The 27,294-nt window shown below is 47.7% G+C and overlaps 1 protein-coding gene across 4 annotated transcripts in view; it reads left to right on the top strand.

Moving 5' to 3' along the window:
• Positions 1 to 334: 334 nt before the first annotated feature.
• DNMT1 (DNA methyltransferase 1) overlaps positions 335 to 27,294 on the top strand; it is a 43,559-nt gene continuing 16,599 nt past the window's right edge. The window contains exons 1-20 of one of the 4 annotated variants that reach the window (XM_042249410.1): positions 335 to 466; positions 8,616 to 8,652; positions 9,314 to 9,421; positions 9,610 to 9,829; positions 10,618 to 10,693; positions 11,994 to 12,069; positions 14,948 to 14,982; positions 15,382 to 15,463; positions 16,907 to 16,941; positions 17,870 to 17,957; positions 19,640 to 19,674; positions 20,164 to 20,245; positions 21,439 to 21,477; positions 22,239 to 22,273; positions 22,578 to 22,623; positions 22,720 to 22,800; positions 22,875 to 22,984; positions 26,171 to 26,289; positions 26,624 to 26,716; positions 27,142 to 27,293. In XM_042249410.1, coding sequence (XP_042105344.1) covers positions 387 to 466; positions 8,616 to 8,652; positions 9,314 to 9,421; positions 9,610 to 9,829; positions 10,618 to 10,693; positions 11,994 to 12,069; positions 14,948 to 14,982; positions 15,382 to 15,463; positions 16,907 to 16,941; positions 17,870 to 17,957; positions 19,640 to 19,674; positions 20,164 to 20,245; positions 21,439 to 21,477; positions 22,239 to 22,273; positions 22,578 to 22,623; positions 22,720 to 22,800; positions 22,875 to 22,984; positions 26,171 to 26,289; positions 26,624 to 26,716; positions 27,142 to 27,293 — 1,629 coding nt within the window. In that variant the 5' untranslated portion in view covers positions 335 to 386. 4 annotated transcript variants of the gene reach the window in all.

The raw sequence follows: 27,294 nt of genomic DNA, 5'->3' as shown, positions 1-27,294 counted from the left end.
GGGATTGGAAATGAGTACTTGAACTTTAGAGCCCACAGGGTATAATGCCCTGGGGATGTTCCTCGTTCTATCCCTAGCAAGCGGGTAAAGAATGAATGAATGAATGTCTCAGGCAAGGCTGGCAGCAAATGGAGGAGCTTGGACAAATCCACTGCTCCGCGCAGGGGTGCTCTCCTCCCTCGCGCATGCGCGACCCCTGTGCGGAGCCAATTCCACTGCCTCCGCCCACTCATGGTTCAGCCTCTCTCTGTGTGGTACGGCCCGACTTCCCCCACGCCTGGGCCGGGATGGTACGCGCCGCCTCCGCTCGCGGCCCCTCCCCGTCGGTTTCCGCGCGAAAAGCCAGGGCTGCCTGTGCTGCTGCCGCCTCTGCTGCACCTTCCAAGATGCCTGCCCGTACCGCCCCGGCGCGGGTGCCTGCGCTGGCCTCCCGGGCCTTCTCACTGCCTGACGATGTCCGCAGGCGGTAGGTGCCGCGGGGAACCGGGAACCTGGGTGGGTGGCACGGCGGTGGGGGTGGGGGTCATTTCCCCTCGGGGTAGCCCGTGGCCGCCGCTGACAGACGGGCGCGCATGCGTGGGCTGGCTCGGCGCGCGGCGGCAGTTGGCGCGGGCAGGGTGGCACTTCCGGTCGCGCGCGCCCCTGGCCGTTTGGCGCCAAAATGGGCCAATGCCCCCCTCCCCGTTCCCTGGTGACTAGAAACTTGGGGTCTCTTCTGACCTCAAAGTAGAGCAAGCTTTGGGTTTTCCTTGGAGAGCCCCTTCCCGGAGCAGCCTCGGGCCCAGCTCCTGCCGCCAGCCTGGTCGCGCAGGAAGTGGGCAGCCTGCGGCCTCGGGGTACCCCTCGGCCCGGGCACTTCGGCCTCCACTTCCGGTGCCCGGTCCACTCGAGGGGGTTGGGCTGGCCTGGTCCCCGGGGGTATTTGGGGGGATTCTCTCGGCGTCCCACGCCAAGCATCCCGATGGCAGCCTCCAGAGACAGATGCCGCCGCCGGTCGGGGCCCAGGCGCGGCCGGCTCAGGTTTGCGAGCCCTGTCTTCCTTGGGGGGCTCCCTCCATCACCTCATACGATAGTCGCATCCTGGAAGGACCCCTTATCCTTCAGTGAGGGCTAGAGCTGGGCAGCATGACCCCTTATCCTTCAGTGAGGGCTAGAGCTGGGCAGCATGAAAACTGAGTGGTTTCTTCCAGTAAATCTGAGCCGTGGGCATCAAGGAAGCCTTGCTAGGGAGAACTGGCTGGTTTCCTTGTGTATGTGTGCGTGTGTATGTGCATGTGTGGGGAGGGGAGAGAGGGGGGCAGCAGCTAATATTGGGGACGCAGCTACAGCTACTCTGTGCACAGGGATCTTCAGGCAAGACCATTGTGCACCCTAGGCTTCTTGCTGGTGAAGGGCATCAGTTTCTCTCTTGGAAACTTGCAAACCTCACTTAGAACAATGTGGGAACCAGCCCTGAATGCTTCCAACCAGATTTGTGAACCTGATTTTGCCATTTTCCTATTTCCCTTTGCTTGTTTCCTATAGTTGTGCCAGACCAGTTCTGATTTGGGCTTTTGAAAGGTGGGAAGTAGGTGATAGAGGGTATTTGGATCTTCCTCTCAGGTGTCAGACCATTCTTAGCCACAGTTAGAGGGTGATGTCCCTTGCTAAAGAATCCCTATACATCTCCGCCAAGATAAAACATGACTTGAAGTGGAAATGGATTTATGAAAGTGCCTCGCTTCATTTTAGACCCAGGACAGGGATATCGGGCCCAGCCTTCTTTACCTTGATGGTGAGAGTGCTACTCCATTGAGCCATCCATGACCTTGGGCAAGTTTCATAAACAGGTCGCGTCTGTGGACTTGGACAGTTAACATGGGCTTTAAACTGGTATTGGATTAAATGAGAATATGCCTGGCACATAAAGGCCCCCATGTTAGCATTCTTGACTAATCTAACTTGCTTTTTTTTCAGTTCTGCTAATTGTATAGAACACTTTACATGATCTCACTTAATCCTCAACTGTTCTCAAGAGTGGTTGCCCCAGTAATTAACTGTAAGGAAGCAAAGATTTCTGTTAAGATCTGCTGCTTGGCAAAACCTTTCCCTTCTGTGAGGGGTTTTATTGGGCCAGAGCAAGCGTTCTTTTTAGCTGAATTTGAATGTTCTTAGGTGAGTGTTACAATCCATCAATCTATCATTCACCCTAGGTTCCATATTACCTTGAACTAGAATTGCCTACTGTTAGGTATAGAGTCTGGTTTTGGGTTTTTTTGTTTGTTTGTTTTGGGTTATCTTTTGACTACACCTCACGGCATGTGGGATCCATCCCTGACCAGGGCTCAAACCCATGCCCTCTGCATTGGGAACATGGAATCTTAACCCCTGAACCACCAGGGAAGTCCAGTGTAGGCTTAGGTTTCTGCCTCAGACCACTGACATTGTCACTTTATGTGACCCTCTCAACAGCTTTTCTTAAATTTTGAATTTTAGCTTCTAAAATACAGATGTAAACATGGCACTCAATATTCCCTTTAAAATCTTCCCTTATACCACCTTGTAGATGGAGATATAACTTTTTGATTCATGAAAATTAGGTACCTCATGTTATGGATTATACTAAATCTGGTAGAATAGGAACAAAATTTAGGCCTAGTCCTCACTGAGGAATTCTTGTCACTTATGCTAACTTGTGTTTATATGGCAGCTTCTTTTAAGACTCATACCATTACATTAGCTATATAATGATACTAGAAAATGTTCTTAATGTTTCAGTTCAGTTCAGTCCAGTCGCTCAGTCATGTCTGACTCTTTGCGACCCCATGAATCGCAGCACGCCAGGCCTCCCTGTCCATCACCAACTCCCGGAGTTCACTCAGACTCATGTCCGTTTTAATGCTTAGGTATTTGTAAATCTATTTATGGCTGCACTGGGTCTTTGTTGCTGTGCGTGGGCCTTCCCTGGTTGCCGCAAGCAGGGGCTACTCTTTGCTGTCGTGTGTAGGCTTCTCATTGTGGCTTTTCTTTCGAAGCACAGGCTCTAGGTGCATGAGCTTCAGTAGTTGCAGCTCTCAGGCTCCACGGCACACGCTTAGTGGTTGTGGCACACGGGCTTAGTTGCCCTGCAGCGTGTAGAGTCTTCCCAGACCAAGGATGGAGCCTGTGTCCCTGCATTGGCAGGCAGATTCTTATCTACTGCGCCACCAGGCAAGTCCAGTGTTTGAGTTTTTAAAGTATAACTAAGTGTGAAAATTAAGTTCAGGGCTTCCCAGGTGGTGCTCGTGGTAAAGAATATGCCTGCTAATGCAGGAGACATAAGAGACACGGATTCAATCCCTGGATTGGGACGGTCCCCTGGAGAAGGAAATGACAACCCACTCCAGTGTTCCTGCCTGGAGAATCCCATGGACAGAGAAGCCTGGCGGGCTACAGTCCATAGGATCATAAAGAGTCGGACACGACTGAGCAACTTAGCACGCACACGTCCTAAGTCTTCTAAAAATCGGGCCTTTCAGGACAAGCCACATTTTTCCACTTGATTTTTCTTACTGTCCAAGCCACCATCTTTTGTGTAGAAAAAGCATTAGTCTTCCCACTTGTCTTTCTGTTGCCATTTGGTCTTTTTTCTCTAAGGAAACTTATCCTCTTAAGATATAAATTGGAGCTGGAGGTTTTCCTGCCCTATACGCCACGTGATGACTTGAAGTCCAGGACTGCCGTCCCCTTGCCTGACTTGTCCTGTGCCCTTCTTTTCCTTACAAGCCATTCAGGTTATCTTTTAGGTTCTTAGGGCCTGAGACCATGCAGAGCTACCAGTGTGAGGCTGGGCTGCACCTAACCCCTTCCGCATGGTGGCTACTGTCCATTCATTCCCAAGACTGCTCAGAAAGACAGTCCCCTTTTCCCTGCGATGAGAAGGGGTTAAATTCTGTCAATGTACCCCTCATGCTGCCTCTGCAATCTGGAGTTGGTGATCACTTGTCGTCCAAGCATATTTGCCTCATTGATTGCATCTGCAGCTTAGAATCCAGTAGACTCAGATTCTTGCTTGCTAGACTTTCACCTTCAGTGAAGCCTGAATTGACATACTAATACTAGACACCTCCTCACACAAATCTGACTCAGCCTTTGTAATTATGACAGCTTTCCTATCTGCTAACCACTCTGATTGGATTAGACTGGGTCTTCAAGTTCTTAACTAGTCTGTGGCTCGTGAGTAGGTACGGAAGGCATAACTGACTTTTCTAGTTCTCCCCTGAAGTAGGATTCTAGACGTGCAGACTCCTGGGGTTCTAAGCCCACCCTGCCCACTTGCCAGCTATATGACCCAGTAGCCTAACCTCCTGATGCTTTATCTATAAAATGGGACAGAGGTGCCCACCACACCAGGGCACTGTGAAGACTGAGCTGAAAGAGGTAAACGTGGCAGAGCAACACCTGCCCAGAAACCTGCTTCCCGGCTTATCACGTGGCAGCTGTATGTTTCACTTCCATTATTGGGGGGGTGGGGAACATACCTTATTAATGAATTACCAACTTGCAAACCTGATACTAAGGCAGATACTAATACAGCAGCCCATGCCTGCTTATCATTCCAGCCTTCCTATTTGCCTGGCTTCTTGTATACTCATCTGGACCTGTTCTTTGTGCTGCCACCTTAGCTTAGCTTTTGCGCCAGGTGTCCAGTCATTCCTCAGTTAAGATGGTTTCCTCTCTCATTAATTCTTTGTATTCTTGACTTTTGTGATGCTTTTTACTGCCTGGGAGCTTCTTCCCTGATCTCCCCCATATTTCTTTTCAATTCCTGGATCCTTAGTTTCCTCCAGTCTTAGGATTTCTGCTTTCGGCAGTTGAACAGTACCAGCCAGAGATGCCTCTTTGGAGAGCCAGTTCTAATTTCTAGCTGTTAAATAGCCATGTAGATTCACTGGAATGTCTTTCACTTCTAAAATTCATGATCTGCTCCCTTCTTCCCTACCAAAAAGTTCTGAATTTTTGGTACTGTATTAGTTTTTAACTGCTGTCATAACAAACCGCTGCAGTCTTAGCAGCTTAAATGAAACACATTTGTTATCCTCTGATTCTGTAGGTCAGAAATGTGGTGTGGGTCTCACTGGATTAAAAGCAAAGCGTCAGCAGGCTACCTTCCTTCCTGGAGGCCCTAGTGGAGAACCCGTTTCTTACTCTCTCAGGTTGTCAGCAGAATTCAGTTCCTTGTGGTTGTAGGACTAAGGTCCCTCTTTTGATGGCTGTAGGGTGAGAGCGGTTCCCAGCGCCTGGAGGCGACACCATCTGTTGGCTCGTGGCCCCCTTGCTTCATCTTTTAAGCCCTCAAACCCAGTTCTCACGTCACATCTTTTTGACCATTCTGTAGTCACATCACTTGAAATGCAGCTGGGAACTTTCTCTGCTCCTAGGATTTAAATGATTTGATAGGGCCCACCTGAGTCATCCAAAATACCCTCTCCATCTTAAGGGCTGTACCCTTAATCACATCTGCAAAGTCCCTTTTGCCATGTCAGGTAACAACATATTCACAGGTTCTGGGGAATTGGGGGAGAGGGTCCGTCACCCTTCCTTCCACAAATACTGTCTCTGGCCACCCTGTACCACCCACCATGCAGCCAGTTACAGAAGGCACAATCAACAGAACTTTGTAACTTCTCCAGGATGTTCTCAGCTGCTGCTGTGAAGCCATATTACAGATCAGCGTTTCTGATTTAGGATGTCAAGAGTTAGCCATTCAGTCATGTCTGACTGTGATCCCATGCATTGTAGCCCGCCAGGCTCTATCCATCGGATTTTCCAGGCAACAATGCTGGAGTGGCTAGTCATTCCCTCCTCCAGAGGATCTTCCTGACCAGGGATCGAACACAGGTCTCCTGCGTTGGCAGGCAGATTCTTTACCATCCAGCCACCAGGGAAGCCCAATTTAGGATGTTAGAGTGATTTAACACCTTACCTCTTTTTAACTAATACATGTCGTATATTTCTGCCACCTTGACTTTGTTTTTCCCCCACTAAAACATGGCTGATTCTTGGGTTCTTATCTCCCTCATGACTCTTCCAATGGTTTGTTAACTATGGAGAAAATCTGTGATTTTTTAGCCTGACATTGCTGACCTCCTTGAGACAGGCACCCAGCTCCTCTCAGGATTTGCCTTTCTTCCCCTGTGTTGGCCTGACTCCTGTGAGTTTCTTGCCCCTGCTATGGCAGCTCCTCTGCCCAGTTCCCACTGAGCTCTCACCTTCCCTGTGTCCCTCCCTCCTGATTCCATTTATATCCTTTTTCTTCAGAAACCTCAGACTTAAACTCTATTGGCCTTCACAGTGGTCGACGTATATCTTTTTTGCCTTTCAAGAACTGCTCTGATGGAAGCAGCTAGGAATGAATCATGGGATCTTGGACCAGAAGGGAGCTAAGGTTTTATATATATAATGTTGCCATCTTCTGTGACTACTCTACTTGGTCCTTCATATCTGCTGCTTATCCTCCTGGCTATGAACCTAGATGGGAGGTAGTGTTACCAGTTTCACTCGGATGGGGATAAACTCTCCAGTGAAAGCCTGGGCATCAGGGGAGACACGCTGGCCAGCCTTCCTCCCGCCCTGCCTCTGGCTCCTCAGTGCCTGCCCTGGGCTCCCGCCTCCCACTTCAGGGCTGAGCAGGTTAAATCTAGTCTTCACAGGGTGAGACTTTTGAAATACCCCCAAGGTCTGTTTCTCCCTGCCAAGCTAAATATCCCACTTCAATAGGAAAGATTCAAAAAATTCCCACCCGCAGATCTGTCTCCTGCCCAGATGTAGGTGTTGTCAGCGTCGGGCAAAGGGCCCACTGGTGGGCTTCCATCTGAGCGTTGTCCTTGACGCCCGAGGTGACCCAGTCGAGGTGGGAGCTGTGTCCTGCCAGGGTTTTGTGAGCGCAGTGACTGAAGGTGGGTGGCTGTGGCGCTCCGGCTCTGAGCAACCTGTTCTGCAATCGTCCTCAACTAAGGCTCTCCCAGGACCTGAGTTGCTTTGAGGGTAGAATGACTTTTGCCTGGAAGGGCCTCCACATGCTTCTGAAAAGCCTGATTCTGAATCTTGGGTCCAGATTACAGAACACATGTGATACACAGCAGTCTACCGACAGAGTGGTTAATATGCTATCTTTTTTGTTTTGGCTGTGCTCCGTGGCAGTGTGGGTTCTCAGTTCCTTGGCCTGGGATCAGACCCAGGCCCCCTGCAGTGGAAGTGTGATTGTCTTTGCCGCTGGCCCACCAGAAAGCCCCTGCTCAGTCTCTTCTATAGCCAGACCTCTGCTGAGCATGCAGCGCCAGCCAGGAGGCCCCTGCCTGGCAGTGCCTACATCTCAGCACTCAGCTCGTTGCCTGAAACAGGGTCTGGCGCAGAGGAGGCACCCACAGATGATGTTTGCAGCTAGAAGCAGGATCCCCACCCACTCGGAGTAGCCACTGTCTGTCACTAGTCCAGCAGAGCCTGTCACTCACATTCCTGTCTGTGCTGCTTACATCTGCCCTCCCTCTGGGAAGGTCCGTCTGGGAGAGCTCTATTCCTGCCCTTTAGGTTGGTGGTAACCGAGCGCCTTGCCTGGGTGCCCAAAGGGAGGACCCACGCATGGTGGAGGCCCAGTCCTTCCCTGCCCAGGGCAACCCCCCTCTGCTGACGGACGCTGGCTTAGCTGGTTGGACCTGTTCTTACCCCGCTGCCCACAGGAACACTGCCCAAGCCAGGAACAACAGCCTCTCCATTTCCTCTGTGTCTTTTGCTTCTTGTTCTTTTATTCTCTTTGCTCCCTTCCCCTGAAAAGAGGCAAGACACTCATCTTCAGTAATCAAGTCAGACCATGATTTTTCCAGCGAAACTCATGACAGTTCTGCATACCTAAATGGCTAGGTTCAAACATTCACAAGGATGAGCTCTGGGGGGAGGCGCCAGCCAGCTTCTCTGACTTCCTCTCTCTCCCTTGTGTGGGGGGCACCCTGTGCTGCCCCAGGTGACCCCGACTCCATCTCCTGCTCAGGAGTGCTGCCACTCCACTCTCCCCATCCTGGCCTTTGGGGGTGTCAGCTGACTGTTCCCGCAGCCTCCTATTGCCCTGGTTCACTCTCTCTAACCCCTGTATGCCCTTCTGTGGACTCTTGGTCAGGTCCAACTGGAGGAAGACCACCTGTTGGTCACTTAACTTGGGAAGGACCCCAACTATGCTTCCTCTTTCCCAGTGTCTTTTTTTTTTTTTTAATCTTAATTTTTGACTGCACTGTTCAACATGCGGGATCTCCGTTCCGCAACCAGGGATCAGACCTGTGCCCCCTGCATTGGGAGTGCAGGCTCTTAACCACTGGACCGCCAGTGTCTTTAAAATAACATTGTTATAGAGTGCCTGTATTATCCCTTTCCACTATCAGAAAAACACCCCCAGAAAGGGAACCTCATTCAGATCGCAGATGACCTCTTAATGTGTATGTAGGCACTGCAGTGGGGCATTCTACACTTTGGGGGTGGGGGGGAAACTGTTGTATTTTCTAGTATCCGTGTTGAAGTTATTTCCAAAGTTCTTTAAACTTTGGTATTATAGATGAACAGTGTTGCTTAACAGGTATTTTCTTTCTTCCCTTTTTTCCTTCCCCCAGGCTCAAAGATTTGGAAAGAGATAGTTTGACAGAAAAGGTAAGGTCATCTCCACCTTAACAAAATCTGTTATCAGATGTGACTATCTGATAGACTGTGTGGCTCAAAGTGGAAATGGCGCTCTCTTCCTTAAGCTCTTAAGGATAACTTGGATGTTTTTGTCTAATGTGCTATATTAATAGGCTGTTATCAGTTAGCTTTTGGTCACTCATCAAGTTTCCCAATCTAGGCTGCCTATCATCCGGTCTAGATTATAACTTGCCCTGGTCACACTGCTTTTTCAGAATCCGTTTTGTTCTACTATACCATTATGTGTCTGTTTCACTTCCTAATCTTCCCATTTTTCACCACCCTATAGATGGTGTGATATGATCTTTTTTAAAAAAAAAAAAATTATTTGACTGTACCAGGTCTTAGTTGCGGCACATGAAGTCTAGTTTCCTGGCCAGGGATCAAACCTGGGTCCCCTGCATTGGGAGTGTGGAGTCTTAGCCACTGGACCACTAGGGAAGTCCCTCTTAAGAAACAATAATAAGTAATATGATCTTAATGGAAATATCACGAACATGCCTTGACTCAGCATTGCCTGCCATTCAGTCATTTGTTATGTGGCCAGGCAGTGTAACTGTGCCTTAGTCCATTAGTTAGAAACTCATAGTTTCGGAGTGTGGGGACTTCTAAACATGTATCCTTCTCTTAGGAATGTGTGAAGGAGAAACTGAATCTCTTGCACGAATTTCTGCAGACAGAAATAAAGAATCAGTTATGTGATTTGGAAACCAAACTACATAAAGAGGAATTATCTGAGGTAAGTCTTCAGGGTCCTGGCAAGTGCCTTGGCCTCCCGGGTAACTGGTCTGTGACAGGGAGGCCGAATAAGCCCAACTCCCCATGTCACCTGTTAGTTATATAAAGGGAACACTTGTGTTTCTTATTATTCTCTCATTGCCACTTGTTTACATTCACTGCTACTCAAATTATCCTTTCCTGCTGTAGGAGGGCTACCTGGCTAAAGTCAAATCCCTTTTAAATAAAGATTTGTCCTTGGAGAACGGAGCTCATGCTTTCAGTCGGGAAGCGAATGGATGTCTAGAGAACGGGAGCCAGACAAGTGGTGAGGATTGCAGAGTGGTAATGGCAGAGAAAGGCAAGCCCCCCAAACCTGTCTCCAGACTTTACACGCCCAGGAGAAGCAAGTCTGATGGAGAAACAAAGTGTAAGAGCATTCGACTCGTTTGACCTTGTTGGAGTGTGGTATCACCAAAGAGGAGGACACTTAGACTTGGCGCCATAGGTTCATCCCACCCCCTCCCCTGGGTAGCACTGATTTCTTGTGTATCCATATATGTATATATTTTTGGCCGCACTACTCGGCTTGTGGGATCTTAGTTCCCTGACCAGGGATCATACCTGGGCCCATGGCCGTGAAAGTGCCCAGTCTTAACCACTGGACTGCCAGGGAGTTCCCCCTTGTGTACACTTCTAACTAGCTTAGATGTAGAAAAGAAATTTTTGTCTTTGACCAAGTTTGAGAGCATTAGATCTCCAAACGTGGATGAATTTGAGGTATAAAGTAACAGGATCTACTGATACTTAGAACTAAGTTATATGCCTGTTTAAGCTAAACATTTATTCTTAGACTCCTTCCCCGTTTGTAGTCAGAGTAACTCTTCTGAAATGTTTAAAAGAATAAGAGCGTGGGACTTAAGCTCAGGTCAGGCTCTTGACCACTTCACCTTCTGATGATGTAAGTAGAGGTTCCGTTTCCTTGTCTGTGTCAGGGTTGGGCCTGTCATATAAGAGGTTGTGTTAAAATGGTTCAGCAAACTGGCAGGTGCTAATTTGGTGAGTTTTATCAAGATGGTGGTTGCTGAGAATAAGAAGAGGAGGAGTCTTAATCCTTAGAAGCTGGTCTCTGCAGCAGCCTGGTAATTCTGAAGAACTGTACTTTGCTGTGAACTTTTTTATTCTTAGTGACTTTTTTGTTTCTTTTTCTTTAAACAGCTGAAGTCTCTTCTAGCCCCAGGATTACAAGGCAGACTACCAGGCAGACCACCATCACATCTTATTTTGCACAGGGGTCAGTATATAATGAATGGATGAGCCCCTCTTTTAGGGGCCAGCTGTTTTTGGTAAAACACGTATAGAATTAGTAGGATGTAATTTAGTAATTCTGACTTCCACATTGCCTGGGTTTTCACTTTGGTATTTTGTTATTAGATACTCATGAACAGCATTTCTGAAGACCTCATCCATTTTTACTGTTAATGTTGTTGTTCAGTTGCTAAGTCCTGTCCAACTCTTTGCGACCCCATGGAGTGCTACACAGCAGGCTTCCCTGTTCTTCACTATCTCCCAGAGTTTATTCAAACTCATGACAGTCAAGTTGGTGATGCCTCCAACCATCTCATTCTTTCGCCCCCTTCTACTCCTGCCCTCAGTCTTTCTGGGAAGCTTCAAATATGCATACACAAAATCACCAAGAGTAGTAAAATGAACCCCTTGTATATGGCCCAGTGACAGCAGTTAACAGCTCCTGGTGATCGTCTCATCTGCAGCCCCATGTGCCCCAATTGAATTATTCCAAATGAATTACAACTCCATACATACCACATCCCCCCAATTGGGTTACTCTGAAACAAGTCAGACATGTCATCTTATCCATAAATACTGTATTTCTAGATGACAGAGTCTTCCTCCGACAAGTTTTACTTCATATTTTGCTATAGTTGCTAACATTTAGCCAACGAACAGTCTTTTTAAGAAGATAAAACAGAACTATAATTTTGTGCCTCATGAAGTATAATAGCTCCTGACTACCAGGTATACAGCAGTGTTCACACTTCCATGTGTGTTAACAGAGTTTGGTTGACTTCTTCCTTAATCCTTTCAAGATTCCTTATTTTCTTGCCATTTATTTAAAGAAACTAGGTTTTGTTTTAGCTTCTGAAACAAAAGGATCTAGCTGACCTCATCATTAGTGGTGGTTAGTGTGTTCAGTTGTCTCTGGTTTTCTGTAAACTGGTAGCTAGGTCTAGAGGCTTGTTCGGATTCCAGCTTTATTTTCTGAAACTTCATTGACGAACTGGGGCTGTCCATCAGAAGCATGTCACGTCTTTTTGGTGATGTTAGCAGCTGTTGATCAAAGTCTAGATCCATGATTCTATAAGGTTTGCAAAATGGTGGTATTCTAAACCTGTCATTTGAAGAAACGTTAAACTTGAACATCCTGACAATGAGGGCTTCTCCTTGGAGGGAAGGGGGAGTCCATGCCCTGAATCTTCCCATACAGAGGGAGGAATGTAGCAGTAAGTTGCTTCATGCCCACTGGAGGTCTAGAGTTGGGCTGAGCTAACAGTTGGCTTTACTGTGTGTGACAGCCCTGCCAAACGAAAACCCGAGGAAGAACCTGAAAAAGTGAAGTCAGACGATTCTGTTGATGAAGAAAAAGACCAGGTGGGGCTTGCGTTTAAGTTTCTTAACTCTGCGTTATTTTGGTGCGTTTTCTGTAATTGTGAATTTACGCTTGGTCTGTCTGTGGACCAGAAGTGACTGAGAAGGTGTTAGAACATATCCCTGGTCCCTGGGCAGCACAAAGTGTATCGTGATGAGACCCGTGGGCTTAGCAGGCCCGTGGCTTGAGTCTGCTCTCTCCTGTCTCCTGCCTCTCCACCTGGCAAGATGAGATGTTCAAACCAGCAGAGGTGATGTGTTTAAAGCATTTGCTTCTGACATCAGATAAGCTCCTTTCCCACATCTAATTTTTCAGTAAGAGCAGAATTGTCATGTTATTATGTGCATTGTACTAATGCTGCTTAGACTTTTTAGGTTGGAAAACTGGTGGCTTGCCAAAGGCCTCTGGTAAAGACAATGCCTCTGGCGCTGTCCCATGTGGCTTAAGGGGCAAATCTAGGTAATACCAGCTGGCCACATGCTGTCTATTTCAGTTCTGCCGCAGGATTAGCTGTGTAATTTGGGAAGTCTGTAGGCTTTCGGGTGGGTAGTAAATGCCTTGTTACCTGCTAAAGATGAATATTTGTGGTTTGTTCTACGGCTGGATGTCTCAACCAAGGCCTTGACTTTTGGGGGCAAATAAACCTTTGCTGTAGGGGTCAGTCCTGTACATTGGAGAGTGTTTAGCAAGGTCCTGACCTCTACTCAGTAGATGCCAGTAACATTCCTTCTGTCTCCCAGTTGTGACAACCAAAATCACTTTTGGTCTCTCCCAGATGTCTCAGAGGGGCAAAATTGCCCTGGGTGAGAAGCATTGAGCCCGGTATCACTGAGGTAGACTTGATAAGACACACTCATTGTCCTGTCTTATTCTTGGAAATTATATGCGACCATTCATGACCCTTATTTAGGTGTCTGTAGTTAGGTTTAGTCAGAGTACCCACTCACGGTGGGAAACTGAGATGGGAAACGTCTAAGCCATGTGGCCAAGTCCCTTGCCTCCTAGGAGAACATGTCGTGGGCAAGCTGGCTCTTGTAATATTGATAAGTCTTTAAAAAATAAACAAACGCATGTACCAGTTTGAGTTGTTCTTTTCCCCCCTTCTAACGTCTTGGAGGGCTTACATAGCCTTTTCTTTTTGCTTTTAAAGAAATTAACCAGGGTGTTCTTTCCCTAGTAGGAAGCTGTTTCACTGGTGGTGTGTGTGAGGCCTTGCAGACTTTGAGGATGAACCCCTGTGGGAACAGGGTTTATTCCAACATGCTAGAGTACTAGTGCACCAAACCAGTGATATCAGATGGTATTGGTCGAATAAGTCAAACAAGGTCAAAACCTTATACTTCAACCAGTTTAAAGTGTCTTTAAAAAAAAAAATTTATTTATCTGTTTATTTGGCTGCATTGGGTCTTAGTTGTGGCCCACGGGCTTAGTTGCTTCACGGTGTGTGGGATCTTAGTTCCCTGACCAAGGATTGAACCCTGCTTTAAAAGGCGGATTCTCTACCAGGGAAGTCCCCCAGTTTAAAGTTTTGCAATCTTACTATTTTTTTTTTTTTTGAAACAAGTATTACCTACACTTGGTAAAACAGTACAAACAGCTATAGGTTACAAAGGGGTGGTATTCCCACCCTTCTGTCCATCCCTCTCCCGCGCCTCCCTCCTGTATTCCTGCTAGAGGCGAGTATTTCTCGGTCTCCAATATATTGTTTTGGATAGTATGTCTATACATAGTACTGTATTATATTAGTATATAATCTGTATTAGGGTTCTCCAGAGAAATACAGTCTGTGATATCTGTATATATGAGATTTATTTTAAGCAGCTGATTCACATGATGTCAGACTGGCAGGTCCAAAATATGCAGGACGGGCCAATAGGCTGCAAATGCAGGGAAGTGTTGATGTTGTAGCTCAAGTCTGAAAGCAACTTGGAGTCAGAATTTTATATACAATACACACACACATAGACTAATTCCATATAATATATTATGGAGGGGTTCTGTATAATTTACCCAACTTTCTCCAATGGTAACATCTCAACTATAACACAACAGTAAAACCAGGGAGTGGACACTGGTATAATCTGCAGACTTTGTTCACTCTGCATGCATAGTCAGATGTATGTGTGTGTAGATTCTTGTAATCTCCACCTCAAATGAGATTTCCGCTTCATCACCACAGTGTTTTTATCCTGTTTAAATACATAAATCAGAAATCCTGGAAATGGCAAGTCTTGTGAGCTTAGGGAAGCAGTGTCCCGGCCGTTCATTGGAGAAGAGCTGGTGTCCAGTTTAGGTTGTCATCATCCCTTTCTGATGGGAACCCCAAATTACTGGGTTGATTTTTTTTTTTTTTTTGCTAACACTAACAAATCCCTGACATGAGGTAGATCTTTAACTTCACGTAGCATCACTAGACAACCTCTAGTTGTGCGGATGTGCGCTGGGTCAACTCCTGGGCCTCTCCTTTGTTTTGAGGCTGGTGGGACCTCAACACCAGAGTGACAGTTGTTCACATCTTCCCCAAACCCAGATTACCCCCATCCCCTGTTTATAACCATGCATGCATACATGCCAAGTTGCTTCAGATGTGTCCGACTCTGTGACCCTCTGGACCATAGCCCTCCAGGCTCCTCTGTCCATGGGATTCTCCAGGCAAGAATACTGGAGTAGGTTGCCATGCCCTCCTGCAGGAGATTTTCCTGACCCAGGGATCGAACCCATATCTCTTGTCTCCTGCATTGGCAGGCAAGTTCTTTACCACTAGCAACACCTGGGAAGCCTGTATTTAACCATATGAAATGTATTGACACTTTGACTCGTGCTTTTGGTTTTGATCTTCTTTTGAAATAAATGTTCTTCTCGTCCCTTCTCTCCACATAGGAGGAAAAGAGACGTCGAGTTACATCCAGAGAACGGTAAGAGTTTATACCTTTTTGTTCTGTGTAATTTGTAATGTTGACTACTGAAATTGCTTTTCTGAAATGTTTTAAAAGGAAGAACTAGCAAGTTGCCAGGGTGATCATAGATAGCTTAAGGACACTGAGTTTGCAGCCAGATTATTAACCTTGTGATTCAGGTCGAATTCTCTTGCAAAGAGTGAATTGGGGTGGGGGGCAACTGGCAGTTATCAGAAGCAGATCTAAAGGTTGTATTGAATCTTAAATGTTAAAGTAATATGTACTTTTCAGGGCTACTGAAATGAAGATTGGCTTTTGGTGGTCGGGTGCGGGGGAGGAAGGAAGCCCTTTTGAAAGCTGCTTCCAGGGGAGGAGTCTCTGAAAGTCATCCTTAGGGTATGTTATTTTGCTTGATAGAGTTGCTGGGCTGCTCCCTGCAGAAGAACCAGGAAGAGTAAGACCAGGAACACACATGGAAGAAGAAGGAAGAGATGATAAAGTAAAGCCTGGTCACCTCCGTGTTTGTCACTTCTACCTGAATCAGAGTCCCCATTGGTTCTAGGAAGAGGGATCAGGGCGTGGAGAGCATGTAGGAACAGAATGACTTTCACTAATGATCACAATGACCTTGACTTTAGCAAAAATGCTCTTCAAACTCCTCTTTCTGCTGCTTCTCTATGTGGAAGGTGTGTTTATGTGGTTCTGGTGACAGTAAACCACTGATAGGCCTAGAAGTCACCTGGACCTCTGCTACTTGATCAGTTAGTCTCGCAGCTTTAGCCTCTCCCCTCGCCTACGCATCTTGGTTGCTCATGAGGTCTTGGTGGAGATCTCACTTTCAGACACACAGGGTGCTAAAGTGCTATATCATTGTCCAGGGTTAAAGCTGCATTCTTAACTGAGATCAGACCAGTTCTTTCCCCAGACTTGTAAAATCAAGGTGGGCTTAAGGTTCTGTGAAATACAGATGTACCACCGAATCCCATCCCAGGAGCTTGGGGGAGGGTAAAAGAAGGAATTGGGGTTCTGAAAGTGGGAGCTTTACCAGAAGACAGCACTGCCCCATTCGGTAAAAGGCTGGCATTGGTCTGTCCCAGGTGGTGGAACAGTCTCAGATCCCCAAAAGTTTTATGACCACACTGATTAGAATTTTCTTAGAAACTCCCACGGGTGGTGTGTGCCCTTGAGAGCCTGTTAAAGAATGGGTGTCTGTTATTTTGTCCTAATAGGGAATCAACCAAGATGCATGATAATTCTTGAACCATTGGGTACTTGAAGCTAGTCTTTAATTGATCACTTCCCTACCCTGATCCTAGTTAAAGTTAGCAGCAGTTACAGTTGGGACATATGTTAAATCATTTGCGAATAAGCAGTTCCAGTAGACTGGCTCAAATCCTCCAAAGAAGGATTTAGGGCGTGATTGAAATCCCTTGTCTATGGCCAGACTCCATGTGTTTTTTCTGTTTACGTCACCAACCTTTGATCTCCTCACAAAGTGTGAGGGGTTCCTGAGGCTGAATTCTGGAGAGGTGCATTTAGCTGTCTAAATTCAGACTCAAAATGATTTGTTGTCCATGTTTGAGCTGGAGCTCTTGTTCCAATTGGTCATATACTACTTCATTCCTTTATTTAGATTCTCATTTGATAAAGTTATCAAGGAGATTGTCAACACCTAATCCTGACAAGTGACAGTAATTTTGCCTGCAAATTCATCTTAAACAACAGAATCTAAGAGTTCTTTAACTTCCTGCCTACCTACCTCACCCCCCCCCAAAAAAAATGTGGTATCTGAAAAGAAGAGAATCCTTCTTCTTACCAGCTAGACTATAGGATCAGTTTAGGTATTTTATTTCCATAAAGCTCTTTAATAGAAATATTAGAATCAAACGGGGGGAAGCTAACTAGTCTTTTTTTTTTTCCCCTCCCCGTCTCATCCACTTAGGAAGAAAAGAGACTCAGAAGTCAAACCAAAGAACCGTAAGTACAGTTAACATGCCTTTTGTACTTTGTGAAATTTACTTCCAAAAGTAAGTGTTCTTGTAAAAATTATGGATTGGATAGAGCATTAAGGTCATACATGTAATATGTGGCTAACTTCTGTTCTTGGAAGGTCAGGCAACCATAGTGTAGGCTGAGGTCAACTGAGATTTACCTGACCTTGACTGCTGGCCTGTCCTTAGTGGTCTGTCCTTACTGATGTTCATACAGGAAGCAGTTTGTTAGGTGGTGTTTAAAGAGCGTTGAGCAGCTCTTGTCTCTTGCCTGCAGCTATGAAGATGCTATGTGACAAATTGCCCTAGAGCTCAGCGGCTTAGGACAGCAGGCACTTTTTGACCTTATATGTTTGCGGCTTGGTGGCCATTGACTGATCTTGGCCAGGCAGACCCGCTTCAGCCCTAGGACTAGCCCAGCTGGGGCGTGCGCTCTCAGCATTGGCAGTGTGTGAGGGCGGCAGTGGAAAGCAGTCTCTGACATGCAATGGACTGAAGCGAGTATTGACTGGGCCTGAGTCTGGAGTGGGCAGAACTCCTGAACCAAGTGCCTGGGCCCTTGAAAGGAGGGGAAGACTTCTCAGATGTCACCTCAGGCCAGCTACCAAACCTGCACAGGAATCCACCACAGGCAGGATTCCCGTCAGGTTATCAGGGATCAAGGGAGCCCTTTTGTCTCTTGTTTTTAAACTGCGGCATGTCTCAGTAACACATGAAGTGTTGGTGGCATTCTGAGATCATAAGTTCTGAAGTACCAAATGCCTCTTGGGTTTCTTGCAATGAAAACTTGCCCTTCAGATGAGAAAAATCATCCATGCTCTAACTTGGGGAAGGGAACCGTGTAAACCCTCACTGCGGCTTCTTGAAACGGTGATGGGCTCCCTGAGCTGACTGTGTGTTTTCTTCTGTGACAGGACACCTAAACAGAAAGCTAAGGAGGAGCCAGACAGAGATGCGAGGCCTGGAGGAGCTCAGGCTGAAATGAATGAAGGAGAAGACAAAGTAAAGACTGACTCGTGTCACTTATCCCTACCCGATCCTTGTATTCCCAGTTGGTTGGGAGAAATGGCATGGGTTAGGGCTGTGCATTGAAATCCAGCCCTACCTGCCCTGGGGTGGTCTTGGGCAGGTGACCTGCCCCTCCTTGTGGGGCTCGGCAGCTGTCGCTGCGTGTTAGCGCCTGATACGTAGTGAGCGTTCAGTTGTCTGTTTATGGTAATGGTGGCAAGGGCCTGTGTGTGCCTGGGCTAAGATGTGTGTGGACCAGCTTCTCTTCATAGCCTCTGGCCTGAGAAGGCTTGACGTGTCACCCCAGATACCCGTGTCATCACGCTTGTGCTGCTTTATCGACCAGCCAGTCTCCTGAGTTCTGAGTCTAGCTCCTCGCGTCCCCGCCAGCTCCCACAGTTCGGCTTAGTTAACATATTGAAACCCTGAAATATTGTACACTGACCCAGGGTTGGGACTGTAAAAAGTCTCAGATGGTGAGGTTATCCACAGGGCTGTAAACTCCAGGGGACTGGGCTACATCTGCTGGGGGCCATAGCACAGGGATCTTATTAAGCTCCTTAGCAATTTGCTCTAAGAAAAGCCAAACCAGGATGGTCCCAAGATTGTCTCTGGTTTTCTGTGAGATCCAGGGAGCAGAGCCTGAGGTCAGACTTCCTGGGTCCTGAGTGTTCTCGCACCCTTGCTTGTTCTGTGGCCACGTGATCCTTTTGGTGTCACCTCCAGCTTGTTCTGTCTAACATCTTATTGTCTCATCTTTTCTGATTACTCGTGATCTTAATCGTCAGCACTTGCCTGGGATCCCTTCAGGTCTAGAGAGATCTGAGCGGTGGTGTCAGACCATCCGTTTTCCTCAGACAGCAGCTGGCAGGAGCTTCAGACCCCATAGCCAGCGCTCTTGTCTCATGGCAGAAAAGGACAAAAGGACCAAAAGTTTGACTTTGTCTAGTTTTTTTTTTTTTAATTATTGACTTAGTCTGTGTGTATACTTCTTTATAAAGGTCAGCAGCATATCAGCAAGGTAGTCTTTGTATGTGGGCTCAGCTGTCTTGAATGAGTTGGTGGCCGCGTTGGGAATCCCTACTTTTCATTCTTTCCCTTACTGGATTCCAAAGTTCAGCGTCACCACGTGCTTTCCCCACTCCTGTTCCAGTGCCTGTTCATATGACATCTTCACCCCTGACCAAATGACAGATTGAGCTATAGACGTCTGGGCTAACATAAGCAAAATGGCTCTAACAGTCCTTTTTGCTTTGAGCTATCCCGGGACTGGTGTGTAAAATTGTGGTCCACAGGCCAGAATTGGCCCTCTGCCTGTTTTCATGAAGTCTTGTTGCACCACAGCCATGCCATTTCGCTTATGTATTGTTTCTGGCTATTCTCGTGCTGCAGTGGCACAGTTGAGTAGCTGTGACGCAAAGTCTGTGGCTTGGAAACCTGCAAATGTCTGTTTCATGGCCCTTTACAGGAAATCTGCCAACTCTTGTTTGTAGGCGTTAGGGAACTGACTTAAAATTTTTGAAGCCTCATCTCTAGCCTGTAGACCTGCCCAGATTTTCCAATTCTCTTGTCCCACGATGCTGCAATCATTAACTGATACTTTGGGGTTTTGTCTCACTCTTGCTCAAATTAATTTTCCCCCCTTTATTTCTCTACCCACACGTTTCCCCTCTCAGGATGAAAAGAGGCACAGAAGTCAACCCAAAGATCTGTAAGTGGTTAAAATGCTTGTGCTTTTGTGCTGTGCTTTGTGTAGTTTAAATTACCAAAATAACTATTGGAGATCTGTGATGTAGATGTTTACAGGGAATTGCTGGTGCTGTTGGAAGACTGGATCAGTTTGGGTGGGGCTGGATGAGAAATCAAACTGTGGGCCCCATCTTGCCTGTCGCCCTTTGCCACATGGGTAGCACTCCCATCACCGCACTGTCAGGTGTCTTAGTTTCCCGTATCTCATCAGGCCCCATGTCAGGGTCACACGGGGTGTCTGAAGGCCTCTTTTCAGGATCACGTGTTAGTGACGCACCTTTGGAGCCACTGTGACAAGGGGGCTTTCTTTTGGATGGGAAGAAAGTGTCTGTTCACCAGATCTGTTCTGAATATTTTGCTTTTCTATAGGGAAGCATTAGTTTGTCATTTTTTATGTGAATTGGCAGTACAGGTTTCAAGCTGACGTTTGGCTTATTTGTTTATCCAATAGAGCTAGCAAGCGGAGACCAGAAGAGAAAGAGCCTGAAAGAGCAAAACCACAAGTCTCTGATGAGAAAGATGAAGATGAAAAGGTACGCTCTTGTTTTTTCAATTCTTCTGTATTTCATAACATCCCATTGGCTGGAATATCTTACAGTGATTTTTCAACAACTTTCCTCATGGAAACTTTCAAACACACCCTAGAGTGGGCAGAAAAGGGTAGCAAACCCTCGTATTCTCATCAACCTTCATCAGTTATCAACCCATGACTAGGCATGTTTTATCCAAGCCTCAGTTATTCTCCTTGCCCTCCCTAACTCTGGTAAACAGATCCCAGTCATATTACTGAAATATTAACAGAAGTGCTTCTATAAGGTGCTTCCTTCTAAAAAGGAAAGGAGTCTCTTAAACATCATCACAGGGACTTCCCTGGTGGTCCAGTGGTTAAGACTTTACTCTCCAGTGTAGGGGGTGCAGGTTCAGTTCCTGGTTGGGGAGCTAAGACCCCACATGCCTCGTAGCCAAAAAAAAAAAACAAAACGTGGAACAGAAGCAATGTTGTAACCAATTCAATAAAGACTGTAAAAGTGATCCACATCAAAAAATATTAAAATTAAATAAACATCACCACAATACCATTTTGCTAACACCATAGTATCAAAGTCCAATCTCTGTTCAGATTTCTGTGAGGTCTGCATTGCATGTTTTGCTGTTTGATTCAGGACCCAGCTAAGTCTATATATGATACACTTGGTTGCTGTTTGTCTCCCCTGTGTCATCTACAGCGTCACCCCATCCTCTTACTTGCAGTTGGTGTAAGTAGCAGGCTTACCCGTAGCATTAGTGGGTTCTCAGGTTTGACATCTTCCCATAGCCCTGTCCCCTGTAGACCACTAGTTAGGTCCAGGGGCTGGACCAGAGGCGTGTCTCTTGTTTCCCAGAGGACTTCTAAGGTGGTGCTGTATGCTTCCCGTTACATCACACCAGAGGCATGGTTATCTTCGTAAGGCTTAGGACTCATCACTGAACCCAGGTGCCCTCAGCCTGCTCCATCCATCATAAAGTTCCCCTCAGCTTTTCACCTTTTCGCCTGTTTTTAACAAGCACTGTTTCAATCCATTATTTCACTGGGAGTTGCAGAGTGATAGTTCTGTCATTCCTTCATTTACTCGGAATAATTCTGGAAATAAGTTTTCTCTTATTAGTCACCAGGGGTGGGGATGGTACCATAACCAAATACGGCAGTCTGGGTGACTTAACCAACAGACGTTTATTTTTCTTACAGTTCTGGAGAATACAATTCACATATCAAAGTACCAGCAGGGTTAGTTTCTGGAGAAGTCTTTCTTCCTGACGTGTGGACGGATGCCTTCTTGCTGGGTCCTTACATGACCTTTCCCTGTGCAAGCACGTAGGGAGGAGAGTGCTCTGGTGTCCTATTGGATTAGGTCTCTCCCACTTACGACCTCACTTAACCACAGTCACTTCCTTAAAAGCCTCATCTCTAAATACAGTCACATTTGAGGTTAGGGCTTCAACATAAGAATTGGGTTGGGGAGCAAGGACAAAACTCGGTCCATAGCGCCCCATATCAATTATAAACTTATTGAGGTATCACTTAATACAGGAGAGCTAATTTTTGTCAGGCTTCCCTGGTGGCTCAGGGATAAAGAATCTGCCTGCTAATGTGGGTTCTGTACCTGGGTGGGGAAGATCCCCTAGAGGAGGAAATGGCAACCCACGCCGGTATTCTTGCCTGGGAAATCTTATGGACAGAGAAGCCTGGTGGGCTGTAGTTCCATGGGGTCATAAAATAATCAGACATGACTTGGTGACTAAACAACAAAAGTTTTGTCTTTTTTTTTAAACTAGTCTCTCATGAGTCTTTTAAGGAAGTCTGGTTATAAGAATTTTGTTTGTAAAACTAGACACTGGAGGTGGCTTGGGTCTCACTGGTTTTCTGATTGCCTTCTTGCCTCTGGCTAGGTTTTGTGATAACCATGTACATAAAGTTCTTTAACTGCGCAACATAGTCCGGATGGAAAAGACATTTTTACCCTTCACTCTTCTGTTTTCTCTACTTAGGAGGAGAAGAGACGCAGAACTACATACAGAGAACTGTAAGAACTTATTTTTTGTCTTTCTACCAAGCAGATCGTAATACTAAACAGTTGTCTGAGAAAGAAAGAAAAAGGGGCGTTTAGTGACCTCCTGGAGCAGCCTTAGCTTTGTGTGTGATGGACAGTGAGCGTAGGACTGAGACATGCTGGTTCTGCTGTGTGAGGCAGATCCCCTCTGCGTGGCAGAGACACACTTGCCCCTTATGCAGCAGCTGGCGCTCATCTGTGTCTGGATCCGGTATAACTTTGACAGATTCTGACATGTCGTGTAATGACTAAAACAAACCTTCTGCTTTGTTCCTAGAACTGAGAAGAAAATGACTCGAACCAAAATAGCAGTGGTGTCCAAGGTAAGTGTACACCTGGGAATAGAAACCATTGTGTGACGCGAAGGGACTGGCTTAGGGCTGGCTCTCTCAGCGCCGTCTGCGTTCTCGTCCCCACAGACCGATCCTCCGAAGTGCACCGAGTGCTTGCAGTACCTGGACGACCCCGAGCTGAGATACGAGCAACACCCCCCTGATGCGGTAAGTCCCGGCTCTGTCTTCAGCTGTACAGTTGCCGTCTCCCGTGTCCCTGCTCACTGTCCACTGTCTCTCAGGTGGAAGAGATACAGATACTGACCAACGAGAGGTTGTCCATCTTCGACGCTAACGAATCTGGCTTTGAGAGTTATGAGGATTTGCCCCAACACAAACTAACCTGCTTCAGGTAACTGACAGGTTTTGTGTGTTTTTCTTTTATTTAAATCCTGCTGGAGTCTTTTTATTTATTTGGCTGTGCTGGGTCTTTGTTGCTGCTGCTGCTAAGTCGCTTCAGTCGTGTCTGACTCTGTGCGACCTCATAGACGGCAGCCCACCAGGCTCCCCCGTCCCTGGGATTCTCCAGGCAAGAACACTGGAGTGGGTTGCCATTTCCTTCTCCAATGCATGAAAGTGGGTCTTTGTTACTACACAGGATTTTCTCTAGTTGTGGCGAGCAGGGGCTCCTCTCTAGTGGCAGTGGGCAGGCTTCTTGTTTCGGGGACTTCTCTTGTTGGGGAGCACAGGGTCTGCGGTGCAGGGGCTTCAGTAGTTGCAGCCCCCGGGCTCTAGAGCACAGGCTCAGTAGTTGTGGTGCACAGGCCCAGTTGCTCTGTGGCATGTGGGGTCTTCCCGGACCAGGAATTGAACCCGTGTCCCCTGCATTGGCAGGGGAATTCTTTACCACTAAGTCACCAAGGAAGCACAGGTAACTAATATGCTTCTTATCGTAACAAAGCATTTTCTTAAGACAGCTGAATCCTTAATATCTTAGTAAAGTTTTCAACACCTGATCTGCAACGTTTCTTAAGCTGCTAACACTTCAGGGCCACCAAGCTGGTAGATGACTGGTAGGTCTTTGGTTGTTAAAGTTATTCCTGTTAGATCTTGAGTAGGTGAACATCCTTTTAAAAAGCACTTATTTGGCTGTGCCAAGTCTTAGTTGTGGCTGGCAAATCTTTGGTTCTGGCATGTGGGATCTAGTTACCTGAAGAATTGAATCTGGGCCCCCTGCAATGGGGAGCGTGGAGTCTTGGCCACTGGACCACCAGGGAAGGCCCTTGAGTCGGTAAATATCCTAAAGCTCATTCATTCCACTGAGGGCCAGCTATGTACGGTGGGTATTATAGATACAGCACTTCAGATCCCTGGTTTCATGGAAGCAGAACAAGCTGTGCCTGTGGGTAGTGACATTGTGATGGATGTGAAAAGCCTGGGGAGCAGAGAGAGTAGGTGGGAGAAAGTTGTTCAGAATGGAGGGGAAGGGACTTGAGCAAAGACCTCAGCTTAAGAACAAGCCAAGGAGATAGTGAGGGAAAAGACATCCAGGAGGAGGGAACAGCAGGTGGAGGCTGGGAGGGGGCCACGTGGGCTGTGGAAGACTAGGTAAGAGGCTGTGTGGCTAGAGTGGAGGGGCTGGGGGGTTGAGTGGTCCGGGAACAGGGACCCAGGGCAGGGACTGGATCCTGCGGGGCTCTTCAGGCTGAGGCAGTGATGCTGGGGTCTTCTTGGAGGTCGTGGAGTTTGGACTGCGTTTGGGGTTCAGACAAGCCTGTGATTGGGCAGAGTCGCCCTCCTCTCTAGCCTCCTTTGTTCTGCTCTCTCCTGCTCAGTGGAGGTGCTTCCCTTTGCCTCTCTGTGTAAAATAGCTTGGCTCCAGCTCATGTCTCCTTTCAGGGCTCGGCACATGCTTTTCCTCTCCCTGGACAAGAGAATAGTAGGGGCGGCTGGATCGCCTGTTATAAAGCCTCAGGTGGAATCATCTCAAGATGGTCTTTTTGACATTCGTGCCCCACAGTGGGCTGGGCGCCCTAGGAAACCCCGGTGTGTTTCTTCGCAGTGCTCTGTATGCTCGCCGCGTTGGGTGTGTCTCTCCCTCTCCACGAGCAGGAGCCTGATCCACACTGGGACGCTGTCCACTCCCCGGCCACTCCCCGGCTCAAACCTCTGCCTGACAGCACGAGTGATGTTAGCATCGCTGATGTTCACAGCCTTGTGCTGCCCTGTGGCGCTGCTGGGGCAGAGGCTCACGAGAACCAGGGGCTGGAGCCGCTGCAATCAGGAGTATCAGGGCTTGGGGTCTCTGGGTGGCTCCTCAAGAACAGGTCTGCCCCAGACTCCTTCCTGTGGGTAGGGAAATACGAACACACGCCCCAGGAATGGCATATGCATTTGAGCATCAGGCCGTTGAAGCCAGACCACCTGGGTTAGCTGGGGACTCTGTTTACCTCTGGTCCTTGGGCTGAAGGTGGCAGGTGGAAACTAGCCCCTTCTGCACACTAATGGGCCCTGCCCCGGCTGGGGACTTGGCACTTCTCCCTGATGTTACCTCTCCTGACGGAGCACGAGGATAGTCTGTCAGGCTGGGCCCTGGCTCCTCCCCTTCTGTGCATCCACCGTGTCCTGCCCTCCGTGGGTGTGTGTCTTTCCTTCCCACGGCTTCAGGTCCTAATGGCAGGGCTGTGCCCCATGTCTGTCTGCTATGCCTGGTAGAAGAGCTCCACTCAAAGTACTCATGTGTTCATTTTTCTTAATTTGGTAAGATTTCAAGATGAGAATTTCTTGGCTTCCAGGGGCCTAGGCGGTGGGAATGTGGCGGGGGATACTCTCAGACCTGCACAGCACTTCTGGCCTTGAGGCCAGCACAGGCAGGTCCGTAAGCAGAACCCACCCCAATCCCATCCTGCTATCTCAAATTCAGCATCCCGCTCGATGATACACATTCTCCAAATGTCACGGAGCGTCTCTAGGCGTTGGATGTTCTTGAACTTGAGGCTTCACCCCCCCGCCTAGAGGGAGGTGGAAGTCCCTCCTTCTCATGTCCTCAGTGCACCTCGCCTCTTATGATGCTGTGTAATATGCATTATCTTAATCTTTTTGAGGTGAAAGTCATAATGCAAACATAAAATAGTGTGAAGCAGTAAATCCAGAGAAACAAAACAGATCAGGAATTGCCGGGGTGGTGTGGGGAGCGGGGAAGGAGTGACTGCGCAGTGGGTTTGAGGTTTCATTTTCAGCAGCAAGAACGTTTTGGAGCTAGAGGGGGTGGTGGCACAGGTCTGGGTAGGAGGTATTGGAACAGCCAGTGCGTCTCCACAAGCCACTCCTCAAGGGAGGACGCGCCAGGGGCTCCCCTGTGAGGCTTCCCGCTGTCAGTCTTGCTGGCCTCTCCACATTCCCTTCTCATACTCTTGCTCTGGGTGCCCAGGTGGGCGAATCAGAGGCTATGGGGTGAGAGCACTGTGCTGACCCAGTGCTCTGGCAGCCAGGGAGGCAGTGGAGTCTAGGAGCCACACCCCTTCCCCCCGTGTCTAAGCTTGGCTCTGCCTCTGCCTGCCTCTGGTCTCCTGGTAAACGGCCTCTGTCGCCCATCTAGCGTGTACTGTAAACGCGGCCACCTTTGCCCGATCGACACCGGCCTCATTGAGAAAGATGTCGAGCTCCTCTTTTCTGGTTCAGCAAAGCCGATATACGAGGATGACCCATCTCCCGAAGGTAAGGGGAATGTTCCAGATTGTCTGGGACAGTCAGTTTATAAACCGAACAGAGTCTGGGCTGTGAGCAGCTACAAGCAGTCGCGCTCTGATGGCTCCAGTAAGGCTGCCCTGCTCATCTGATCAAGAGGTGTGGGCTCAGGTGGGGACTCAGTGCCACTTAACCTGCTTGGGTTTTTGAGGCATATTCTTTTAGTCGTGTCCAACTCTGCAACCCCATGGACTGTAGCCCATCAAGGATCCTCTGTCCATGGGATTTTCCAGGCAAGAAGACTGGAGTGAGTTGCCATTTCTTAGTCCACTTCATTTTAAGAAACCTTTTCCTCCTCTTTTAGGTGGTATTAATGGCAAAAATTTTGGGCCCATAAACGAATGGTGGATTGCTGGTTTTGATGGAGGTGAAAAGGCTCTTCTTGGCTTCAGCACCTGTAAGTATGTGGCCAACTGTGGACTGTTCTGGAATCTGAAGTGAAAGATGCTTCTGTCTTCCACGGGGCTTGGTTGGGCTCTAGAAAGTCTCGGGCTCTCATGACTGTGTGGGAAGCATGTCAGGCTTGATTGGGATGGCCTCTCTTACTAGTTACAACTGACCCTGGAACTGACCTTGCAGCTGAAACCCAGACCGAATTCCAAAAGCCAGAGTCGAGCTGGGAAAGCCACTTGGCCAGTCTCTTCTCTGGTTGGCTCCGACAGGCCCCTTCTGAATGAGCTAACCCTGACCGTACCTCCTGGGTTTTGACGCTTGAGTGTGGAGTGACTGCCTGTCCCGTGAGCCTCACAGCCTCATCCCTGCCGTTTGGCTACTGCCGCTGCCGTCAGGCTCACACTGCTCTTATGCGTCTGTCTACTCCAGCATTTGCCGAGTATATCTTGATGGATCCCAGCCCAGAGTACGCACCACTATTCAGCGTGATGCAGGAGAAGATCTACATAAGTAAGATAGTGGTTGAGTTCCTGCAGAGCAACCCTGACTCCACCTACGAAGACCTGATCAATAAGATTGAGG

Source organism: Ovis aries, chromosome 5 (genome assembly GCF_016772045.2).
Source record: "Ovis aries strain OAR_USU_Benz2616 breed Rambouillet chromosome 5, ARS-UI_Ramb_v3.0, whole genome shotgun sequence".
Classification (NCBI taxonomy): Eukaryota; Metazoa; Chordata; class Mammalia; order Artiodactyla; family Bovidae; genus Ovis; species Ovis aries.
Note: the sequence above shows the minus strand (reverse complement) of the source record. Positions and strands in the feature narration are given on the sequence as shown.